At 52.3% G+C, this 11,721-nt stretch overlaps 1 protein-coding gene across 1 annotated transcript in view; it reads left to right on the top strand.

Annotated features, from left to right (window-relative positions):
* Positions 1 to 1,382: 1,382 nt before the first annotated feature.
* The window catches only part of CNNM4 (cyclin and CBS domain divalent metal cation transport mediator 4), a 36,427-nt gene continuing 26,088 nt past the window's right edge, over positions 1,383 to 11,721 (top strand). Inside the window, exon 1 of the mRNA XM_011234198.3 lies at positions 1,383 to 2,697. Within this exon, the coding sequence (XP_011232500.3) occupies positions 1,383 to 2,697 (1,315 nt within the window). The remainder of the gene's footprint in view (positions 2,698 to 11,721) is intronic.

Raw genomic sequence — 11,721 nt, 5'->3', positions numbered from 1 at the left:
TCTCCTCTCAGTGCACCTCTGCAATTATTGTAAGGACGTTTGTCTGTCTGTCTCTTCCCCCCTGAAAGGGCAGGCGGCTGCGGTCTTCCCCACACCTCCTGACTGCTTGGTGCTCACTTCATAGTTGCTAACTGACACCAAGGCAGGGCCCTTCAGGAAGCAGTCATTTCAGGGCCAGGCCTGGCGCCACACCTCTCAGCTCATTTTCACATGCCTCTGCCCCAGCGGGCCAGTCACCACAATTTGGGGTTAGGGGTTTGGTCTGGTAGGGCAGGCAACAACAACATCAGCTACATAGAACATTCGGAGTTGTTCTGTCCTGTTCAATGCCTAGGCCAGTTGTTCCCATAAGCTTGGTGAGGTGGTGCCCTATTATCATTCTTATCCCCATTTTATAGCTGAAAGACGCTCCGGTGTGCCTTACCAGTCACACAAGCCTCTCCTTAAAATTGCAATGTGGAGGGACCCCAATTTGTGCCTAGCTTCAATTTCTTCATCCGTTTTATGGACAAATTACACTACCTCTTAGGGTTGTTTGAAGGATTCAATCAATATTACGCATGCGTTTACTTGTTTACGGTCTGTTTTCTGGTCTAGACTGTAAAAAGCGGGCAGGGACTCTGGCTTATTCACTGCTGAATTGTCAGAGCCTGGAACAAGTGTCCACCCGGCACATAGTAGGTGCTCAGTATTTGTGTCCTAAATGGAAATGACAGGAGAAAAGCCTAGGCAAGACCCTGATACTTCTGCGAGTACATTCTATATCCTTAGCTCCCCAGATTCTCCTCCAACCAGACAGCCGGTGGCCAAAGGGTGTTGGCCTGGGGGCTAGGCCCGGGGGAATCTACTTCTGGCCTTGGGACAAGGTCAGCAAAACTCCCGGGCCAGAAAAGTCTCCAAGGGGCAGTCTGCAATGCCGGTGGACCTGAAGGCCTCCGTCAGGCCTCAGCCCTCAGGTTCCCCTTTCTTTTTTTATATGGGGGGGAAGCATTTTTTCCCGCCCCAGCACAACGCAGTGCTGCTTCCGAGGTTCCAGATGAGAAGGGCCACCCTGCCCCAGGCAACAGTCCTCTGGGGAAGGAGCCCGGCACGCGACGCCCGGCTAGACTGCAGCGGACGACCGGCAGGCCAGGCGTGCAGGCCCGGAGGAGGAGAGCGGGCCACACCGACGCCCAGAGGGCGGAAAGGCCCGCAGGAAAGGGCGTGCGAGGAGTAGGGCGGGGCGAGCGTCCGCCCGCGGCTCCCGCGCTCAGGCGCCGCTCCACCTTAAGTTCGGGACCCCCTTAAGGGCAGGCACTGGAGCCGCGCGCCCGGAGGCGGGGTCTCCCATGCAAATGAGGGGCGTGGGTCGGCGGGGCGGGGCGGGCGGGGCGCTGAACNTGATGTGGGCGCGGGGGGCCCGGGGCCAGGGCGACCCCCAGCGGGGCGCCATCCTGGGCATGAGGCTGGCGAGCTGCAACAAATCGTGTGGGATGAACCCGGATGGCATCATCTTCGTGTCCGAGGGCAGCACGGTGAACCTGAGGCTGTACGGTCAGAGGCTGGGCTCCATCTCCAGCAACCTGATCTCCTTCACCGAGGTGGACAACTCCGAGGCTATCCACAACTCCACCAACTGTCCCGAGCTCACCAAGGACCTCGTCGTCCAGCAGCTGGTCAACCTGAGCCGCGGGAACACGTCCGGGATGCTCGTGGTGCTCACGAAGTTCCTCCGGAGGAGCGAGAACATGAAGCTGTATGCATTGTGCACCCGGGCCGGGGTGGACGGGCCCTGGCAGAGGTGGACCGATAAGGACTCGCTGCTCTTCATGGTGGAGGAGGCTGGGAGGTTCCTGCCCCTCTGGCTGCACATCCTCCTCATTATGGTGCTGCTGGTGCTGTCGGGCATATTTTCTGGTCTCAACCTGGGGCTTATGGCCCTGGACCCCATGGAGCTGCGCATCGTGCAGAACTGTGGCACCCAGAAGGAGAGGCGCTATGCCCGTAAGATTGAGCCCATCCGGCGCAAGGGCAACTACTTACTCTGCTCGCTGCTTCTGGGAAACGTGCTGGTCAACACCTCCCTCACCATCCTTCTAGACAACCTCATCGGGTCTGGGCTCATGGCGGTGGCCTCCTCCACCATTGGCATTGTCATCTTTGGGGAGATCGTACCTCAGGCCCTGTGCTCCCGACACGGCCTGGCTGTGGGTGCCAACACTATCATTCTCACCAAATTCTTTATGCTACTCACCTTCCCCCTCAGTTTCCCCATCAGCAAGCTCCTGGATTTTGTTTTGGGCCAGGAGATTCGCACCGTTTACAACCGGGAGAAGCTGATGGAGATGTTGAAGGTAACGGAGCCCTATAACGACCTGGTGAAAGAGGAGCTAAATATGATCCAGGGTGCCCTGGAGCTACGGACCAAAACTGTGGAGGATATCATGACCCAGCTCCAGGACTGCTTCATGATCCGCAGCGATGCCATCCTGGACTTCAATACCATGTCGGAGATCATGGAGAGCGGCTATACCCGCATCCCCGTGTTTGAAGACGAGCAGTCCAATATTGTAGATATTCTCTATGTCAAAGACTTGGCCTTCGTGGACCCTGATGACTGCACCCCCCTCAAGACCATCACCCGCTTCTATAACCACCCAGTGCATTTCGTCTTCCATGACACCAAGTTGGATGCCATGCTGGAGGAGTTCAAGAAGGGTAAGGCCTGATGGAGCTCTCCCTGTTAGCCGGCTTTGTGACGCCTCTCGTTTGCTTGCCTGTTTTGTGTCGCCTGGTCTTAGTGTTTCAGTGTGACTGTCCCTTTGCCCATCACTTCCTGTGCCTCTGAGGTGAGTGGTATTTGGGGCAGCAGGAACAGTTCGTAAGCATGTGCCATCTGCCGGGTACTGGGCTTTGTGCTTCAGGTGAATCAGAGCCGAGACACGCTTGTGCCCTTGGAGGGATAGAGCAAGGCCTCAGGGAGCTCCTGAAGCAGGACAGAGTAAGGCCAGTGCCTTAAAAGGGGCCATGGAGATAAGAGTGTGGGGCCCCGAATCTGATTGGGGTGAGGTGGGGAAGGGGCCGGGGGACCTGGGAAAACCTTCACTAGAGGGAGGGAGCATTGAAGGAAAGCCTGAAGATGTGGGGAGACTGGTACCTGAGCGGGAAGCAGAGGCTGTGCTTGTGGCCCAGCAGGTGGTCCTGTTGAGCTGGGTTTGAGCTCTGCTGCTTGGTGGTCAGCGGGGCGAGGCTGAGTCATCTGGGGCCTTGGGAAGCGCCTGAAGTCAGGGCGGTGCTTTTGCCTGGAGCTTGGAGCTGTCGGAAGTTTTTGTTTTTGTTTTGTTTTATTTTTTTTTTTAAGATTTTATTTATGCGACAGAGATAGAGACAGCCAGCGAGAGAGGGAACACAAGCAGGGGGAGTGGGAGAGGAAGAAGGAGGCTCACAGCAGAGGAGCCTGATATGGGGCTCGATCCCATAACGCCGGGATCACGCCCTGAGCCAAAGGCAGACGCTCAACCACCATGCCACCCAGGCGCCCCTTCTGTCGGAAGTTTTTGAACAAGAATGATGTTTCTGGAGTTCCTAATCCACAGAAGCTGAATTGGGAGGTCCCTGGTTGGCTCCCCACTCAGAGCAGTGCCAAGTAATGCTTTCAACGATTCAGCAGAAGCTAGCAGATCGAGTTTTGGTTATTGTTCTGACTTTTCCCAGGCGCCAAACATAAGCTTCCCTCCTGTGGTCTGCTGGAAATCTTTAGCTGGCCTCACAGTGCCTTGTGTTTTTTTCTCACATGGGTTCTTGGCCAGTTCTCAGGTAGTTAGAGAGGCACTTGGAGGTTTTACTCATCTGCCTCAAAGCTCAGGGCACACACCCCTTTCCTTACTTTCAGCAAAACTTTCCTCCCACCTCTGCCACTCAGAAGTCCTCAGTGGCAGTAAACAAGCCAATTATGGAGTAAAACCCTCCTAGGCCCAAGGGAGTGAGGAGGCAGAAAGGGAAACTCTTTATAAAGGAATGGGGGAGGGGAGGGAGCACATCTTAAATCCAGGACTTTGCTTCCCTTCCCCATAGGTAGAGCTCCTGCTGGCTTTAAGGCAGCCTGCCAGCCCGGGGCTGGGAGTGACTTCTGCACTCCAGAGGGGAGCAAGCCTCAGATGCTTGTCAAGTTGATTATTTCACGAGAGGAGGGGAGAGCCAGGAGCTGAATGGGTCATTGGGGATGGGGTGGGATAGATAGGAGCAGGCCTTGCCAGGTTTGCTCTGAAAAGATGCTCTGGTCAGGGCCAGAGTGGGATACTGCTATCCTCCCTTTTTCAGAGGGGCAGACAGAATGAATCTCACCATCAGCACTGAGAAGGACTTGAGTAACAAGTCCAAGTGCGAGACAGCCTGGTAAGGTGGCCTCATTGCAGAGACTGAAGGGACATGGACATCTGGTGGTGATGGCACCGTGCTAGGGGAGCTCTGCAGATGCGGGCCCGGGAACCTGTTTCTCCCAGGTAGCCGATCCTGGAGCAGAGCAGTGAGGATCTGTGCCCCACCCCCACCCTGCAGCCTTTTGGCCCTGAGGACTTCTCCCATGTTGCTTGGTCAGGAACCTGGTTAGGACTCACCAGGGCGGCTTCCTGCTCACCACCTCTGTGGTCTTTGGGACTGTTGCTGGTGACACACCCAACAAGCACGTTTGCATCGTTCAGTTTGAATCTGGAGCCAACCGGTATGGATTGGCTTGGCCAGGCTTTCCAGCCCTTGATCGGGAGGGCTGAGCTCTTGTCAGGTGAGAGCTTCCTGGGTTTTGGCAGGGCCATCTTTGCACTTACCTGATAAAAAGAAGTACCACTTCAGGAAGCTGGGAGAACAGAGCTAGCATCTTTCAGGTCAGAGCACTCCGAGTGGAATTCTCCAGATGCACATTTTAGTTCACTGGAGTCTCCTTAACAGAGGCTGGTGGTCCGGGCTGGAGCCCTAGCCCTAGCCCTGGAGGGGGTGGTGCTACTTCCATGGAAACACAGGCACAGTCTACCCAGTGCAGCATGAAGCCATGGAGATGTCAGTGTGGTATGATGGCCACCCCTCTGGCGTTTTGTGGTTCCATCCTAGCTCATTGCCACCCTGGGCTGCCCAAAGTATGGCCTCTCCCAGATCTTTTCATCTGGCATTTACCTTTTTAGTGTGAGGCCCTCTTGGACATGGCAAACACTTTATGTCTTCATCTTAAAAGATTCTCTTTACAGGGGCGCCTGGGTAGCGCAGTCCTTAAGCAGCTGCCTTCGGCTCAGGGCGTGATCCCGGCGTTCCAGGATCAAGTCCCACATCGGGCTCCTCCGCTGGGAGCCTGTTTCTTCCTCTCCCACTCCCCTGCTGTGTTCCCTCTCTCGCTGGCTGTCTCTCTGTCACATAAATAAATAAAATCTTAAAAAAAAAAAAAAAAGATTCTCTTTACAAATCTGGTGTTTGGAAGGCTTCTTTTGTAGCTCAGAAAAACAAGTGAGCAAGGTTAACATGGCTAGCATTGTCAGCAGCATCAGAACAAGAGCTGGGGGCCTGCCGGTGTAGCCGAGCATCTCCCTGAGAGTCCTTCCTATGCTTTAGTGGACTCTCCAAGTTCGGTAAGGGCCCTGACCTCTGCCAGAGTCTTTCTGCTCTGGGTGTAATCCTCTTTTAAGGTCATTTGATCTCCTCCTTGCTCCTCAGCATTGTGAGCTCCTCGTGGTAGGGACCAGACCTTATCAATGTTTTCACCTCTTAGTGCCTGGCAAAGAGATGGGTCTTTAGTAAATGTTTGTTGAATGAATGAATGAATGAATGAACAACTAATGAATGACCTGCCGGCCTCCTTGCTGTTCCTTGAACACACCAGGACACTCCCACCTGAGGGCCTTTGCCCTGGCTGTTCCCTTCAGGCTGGAATGTTTTTGCCCAGATATTACAGGCCTCACTCCCTCCCCTCCCTTGTGTCTGCTTTAGCTTCACCTCAGTGATCCCTTCCCGTTGCCCTATTTAAAACTAACTTCCCGTCCTCCCTGACCTTCCTGATCTCTACTCTGTGCTAATTTTTCTTTTTCTCATAGCACAAATCACTTTCTGACAACTCCATAATTTACACATTTACTATGCTGTTTTTTGTCTGTCTCTTCCTATTAGAATATTAAGTTCCAAAGAGCAGAGCTCTTTGTATCGTTCACTGGCATATCCTTAGCCCCTAGAATAGTTCTGGGCACATAGGAAGATAAGATCATAATAAAAGGTCACAACGAATGATCTGTTAGATTTGGGACAGAATTATCCCCATTCCATACTGTTAGAATTTCAAGGAGCTGATATCCAGGGGACTTGGTATTTCTAGTTGCACCGAGGAAGACAGGAGGGGCTCCTACGATGACATGTATATTAATGGTTTAGGGACTGAGAAGCAGAGTTTGGGGTCTTGAGTGTTATACATGGTTCTCCTTTGCCTCAGTTTCTGTGAATAAGCGGGTTTTGACCATCAGGCGTATACATAGCTTCACTCATTGGTGTGAGTCATGAAGGTGCTCCTACACACACTTGGAGACGGGCTCCCGGCGTCCGTGCAGGCATGGGCTGAGCTTCCCTTGGAGACTAAGGCAGGGCTACAGTGTCCCAGCTGCTTTGCCTCCCAGCTCAAGGCATTTATCACTAGGTATTTATTGAGCCTCATACTCTGTGCAAGACACGGAGCTAGGCATCACGGGATCTCAGGAGTTAGACCATCTGGTTGGCTAGAGCTGTAAGGCCATGGAGAAGCTCATGCCCCTTGACCTTCGTTCTTCGACTTACACCTTGCCTAGAACTGTTTGCGCCATTGGGCGTTGTGGTCGGCCTCGTCTATAGCTCAAGGTCTTAGAACAAAGGCTCCCTGGGCTACTCCTGGCCCAGTTGCATTTTTGTTTTACCAAAGATGCCCTCCCAGACTCTGGAGGCAGAGTAATGAATAAACTCTCCCAAGTAGAAGTAAGAGGACCCAGCCCCACAGTGAAGCCCACCTTCCAGCTTCCTGCTGTCCCTCGGCCTGTGGCATTCCTGCTCCTCCCAGTCACTGGCTCATCTGTGGTCATCTTATCTTTCCCCACCTACTTTATAACCGTCTAGCCCCCTGTAAAGACTTGGGTTTAAACTCCACCCAGCTTGGTCTCCGACCCATGAGGTGACTTTGGACCTATTACTGGCCTCATAGAAAGTTAGTGTGTTTTTATTTTGAAGGGGAAAAGGCTAGAAATATTTTCACTGAAAACTTCTCCCATATTTCCATCTGTGCAACACATATCACACTTCTTCCACGTACTTTTTTCTTCCTGAAACAACTTTATCAAGTCAAGAAAAAAAAACAGTGCATAATTTTTGCATTCACTTTTGGTTCCTACCATTTGACACACTTTAAGTATCTTATTTCCCTCCATTTGCTTGTTCATTCATTTGTTGCAACAAACATCTAATTTTTTTTTTGAGGCCTGTGTGTCACACAACTGTGCTCGCTGTTGGGAATCAGAGAGGACTAAAACAGCCCTGTTGACAGAACTCACAGTCTAGCAGGGAGACAGACCTTGTAAACAAAGCTTACTGTTCCCAGTTCAGGTAGGTGCAGTGGGGCAGAGGAAGGCCTAGGCCCAAGAGATGCTTCTTTTTTTTTTTTTTAAGATTTTATTTATTTATTCGACAGAGATAGACAGCCAGCGAGAGAGGGAGCACAAGCAGGGGGAGTGGGAGAGGAAGAAGCAGGCTCATAGCAGAGGAGCCTGATGTGGGGCTCGATCCCACAACGCGGGATCACGCCCTGAGCCGAAGGCAGACGCTTAACCGCTGTGCCACCCAGGCGCCCCACCGAGAGATGCTTCTGAAGTCAGAATAACAGGACTCGGTGATCATTTTGGAGATGTTGGAATCAGGGCCAGGAAGCAGTTGTGAACATCTGAGGTTTCTAGCTAGGGATTCGGGTTGATGATGATGTCATTTAACAGAAGTGGGGAGAGGAGGAAGCAGAGACAGTTTGAAGGGTTGGGGGGGTAGTGGTGGTAAATAATAGCGATGTGACCCTTTATTGGACTTCTCTGTGCTCACCAGAGCCTCTCACACTTAAATGTACACCCGAACTGCCTAGATGTTTTGTTAAACCGCAGAGGTGAACTCAGTGGGTCTGGGGTGTGGCCTGAGAGGCTGTATTTCTGGCAGGCTCTCAGATGATGGCCACGTTGCTGGTCCTGGGCCACACAGAGCAGCTCAAGGGTGAGGTCCGTCCAGGCAGGTGTGCAGCTGAAGGTGCTCATGTGGGACTTGGGGGTAAGGCCAGGACCAGGATTAAAGGTTTGAAAGTCAGCCGAGAGAGCCGGCTGCACGCAGGAAGCGTGTAGAAGCCCAGTTAAAGTGGCTCCTTGGAGAGATGAAAAAGAGCCAAGCAGGCGTGGTTTGGGGAGCCTCCTGGGGAAGCCAGATAGGGTGAGGGCCAAGCACAGACTGTGGGGACGGGACATTACGTCACAAGATGCTGGGAGAGGACAGCCTCCGGAGCGGAGAGGGAAGGCAGCCACACACCTGGTCTGCCACAGCTCCACCTGGAAACAGTCTCCAGCTGAGCTGGTGATATGATCTTGAGAAGCTGTCCCGGGGGCAAGTGTATCTGAGAGAGTGACAGGAGCTGCCTGCGAGGGCAGAGGTGCCAGCCAGGCCTCTGACAAAACACTGGCCAGGCTCCTGGTCACTTTATCTTCGCGAGGTGCTCGTGGGCATGGAGCGTGGTCGCGGGGGATAGGGTGATGCGCTGCTGGCCCGTGGGCAGCTGCACGTCTTCCCCTTGCTGGCCTCGCTCAGCCGGTGCTCCGGCTTCCCTAGAGGAGCCCGGACTGAGCACAGTTTCCACAGCCTTCTATTGACAGATCTCGTCCTAAAGCTCTTACTTGTGCCTCCGAAGGCGCTGCCTTGTGTCTAAGCCCAAATAAGAGCTTAGATCATCCCGAGATCACGCTAGTGTTCACTTTTCAAAAGTCTTAATATTTTCAACTAGAAAGCCCAGCTCCAAAGTTTTCCTGAACACCTCTCGTCAGGACAGGAGGTACCGAACAGATGTTTAATCTTGAAAATACTCAAGTGCACAGAAACACAAAAACACAGGACTGTGTCCTGCAGGAGAAATGGGTAAGGGGCAGGGCCTTCCAGATAGCGGACGCCTTTCTGGTCAGTAGAAGTCAGGGAAGACACTCCCAAGGATCCAGCTGGATCAGCAAGGGTGAATAGACACGACGTTTTTCCACTTCTGTGCCCCTTGTTCTGGGAGAACTTGGACAAGACCACGGGATGAGAAATGAGCTGCTCAGTCTTTGGTACCAGCTTCGGGCAAGACTGCCTCTGCATGTTGTGACTGCTTCTCAGGCCTTCCCGTGGATGTGAGAGTTGTGGAATTTGCCAGGGGTGCCTTAGATGGCCGTCAACTAAGACAAGAGGGCCCAGCTGCCATTTGATCCAGCCCCCTCCTCTCCTCCGAGCCTCTCCGTCTGCTGTCAGGCACAGCCCTGCGCCAAAGTGCTGGCCCACCCTGTCCCTCAGGTTACCCCTCTCGTCACGCCTGAGTGTGCCAAGACATCCTGTCGTAAAAGACTTTGTGGATGCATAAAGGACTCCTGGTCCATTTCAGACTGGAGTCTGGACTCCCGAGTCTATTCTTGTTCCATTTGTTACACGATTTTCTTTTTACTAGTGGTTATTATAAAAAAGATACATCTCATCGTCAGACCTTTAGAAAACACATAAATCTAAACAAAACAACCCATGAGGCTGTCATCTGGAAAGAACTACTTTTAATATTTTGATTTATTACAATAACCTTTACAGAAATTGTCTCTAAAAGTCATGTCACAAACAGCAAGATCAAAACCATTTTCATCTTACAGCCGTGTGAAGTTTCCTATTAGCAGCTCATGTGTATTTTCACATTGAAATCATTGTCTACACTGCCCTGCTTTTTGGAACCTAGTTTAGATTGGTTCTTCAGATTTCTCCTCCAATAAGACAAGAAATCCCTTTCTATCCCTGGGCTTCCTGGGAGGAGCATCTTGGAGGGTGACCGCAGATGGAGGGCTGGGCAGCACTGTGTGGCTGGTGAAAAGGTGAGCCCAGAGGGCTGGGGTGTGTAGCCTCCAGCCTGGTTTTTTTGTTGTTGGGGTTTTTTTGTTTGTTTGTTCGTTTTTTTAGCCGCCAGCCTGTTTTGCTGGGGGTTAAACTTGGTGTTGCTGGAGCATTCCCCAGAGGTTATAGTTGCTTCCATGCTGCAGGGCCGATTTACTGTGACCTGGGCATGGTTCTTGAAAGACTGGTTTCCCCAGACTCTCTGGAACGCCTGGTCTCTGGCCAGCGGGCAGCCAGGAGCTGTGGTTGGAAGGGGGCTCCGTTCCCCCTACCCCAGGCAAGCTTACTCCCACACATACACGCATGCCCCCCCCTACCAGATAGACACAAGGACAGGCTCACACCCACACACCTACATCCCCGCCCCCACACAGGCTGGCAGACACACCCGGTTACCCCTGCAAGCAGGCTCTCTCACACGTGCACACACATGCATGTATGCAGACACGCACAGTCACCCCGAGTCCCGTTAGTCGAGGGGCGCCTGCGTGGCGCAGTCGGTTGAATGTAGGACTCTTGATCTCGGGGCTCCGTGCTCAGCGGGGAGTCAGCTTGGGATTTTTTCTCCTCCCCCTGCCCCTCCTGCCTGTGCTCTCTCTCTAAAATAGATAAATAAAATCTTAAAAATAAATACATAAAATTAGTCTAACTCTCATCACACTTCCCTAAGAATAAGTTTAAAAAGTGGATAAAGCTTATGCAAGTGGAGCTTATTTCATGAAAGGCTCAAAATAGTGACTGACTCGTGGTCCCTGCAAAATTCCTCTTTGGTTCCTGGGGAATTGGTCATCCACATTAATGACGGCATCCAGCTCAGAGGGCTGTGGTGAGGACTGCATGAGGTAAGGCATAAAGAGTGCTTAGCTCAGTGCCGGACACCACTGTCCTCATGCAATAAATGTTAGCCATTTTAACAATTGTTATTACTATCCAAAGGTGCCCCAGTTGGCACTGATACCAACCCGGGGTGCGGTGGTTCTCATCTCCTGGCTCAGGTGGCAGGCTGCCCCACTGTCTGGGTGTGGTGCCTTTCTTGGAATTCTGAATACATTGAGGTCAAAAGAGCCCATTGTGTAATTACATGCCAATTCAAATACCATTTTATCTGGGTCCTCGTGTGTATATTAAGGGTAACAGAAGCCAGAGCTTAAGGAAGAAATGTATGGAAGAGAAACTTAACACTGAGGAGATTCTCCTCATTTACTGAATTGCTTCCTGCAGATTGGAGAAACGTAAGCCTGCCGGGCTGACTGGCCGCACATTTGCCTTCTCGCTGCAGGAGCATAATCTGAGAATCAGGGAAGCCGGACAGGGCAGGGGTGGAGCCGCATTGGCACCTCTCCTTGGGTTGTTTCATGGCAGGATTCCCCCTTTGTCTGCTCCCTCCCTGATGTCCCAGTTGGGGAGAGAAGAGGTTGAGATAGAAAAGCAGCAGCGAGTAGAGGGGGATCCAAGGGAGCAGAGATTCCCCAGCAGGCCCAGTCTCCCCGGAAATGCCAAAAGGCTAAGAGCGAGCAGAGAGCAGAAAGAAGGAAGAAATGCCTTCATTAATGGTTAACCTTTATTGAATACTTAATTAATCCCCCAAATGCTATAGATAAGAAC

Source organism: Ailuropoda melanoleuca, chromosome 4, assembly GCF_002007445.2.
Source record: "Ailuropoda melanoleuca isolate Jingjing chromosome 4, ASM200744v2, whole genome shotgun sequence".
Taxonomy (NCBI): domain Eukaryota; kingdom Metazoa; phylum Chordata; class Mammalia; order Carnivora; family Ursidae; genus Ailuropoda; species Ailuropoda melanoleuca.
This window is presented reverse-complemented; position numbering and strand designations above follow the sequence as displayed.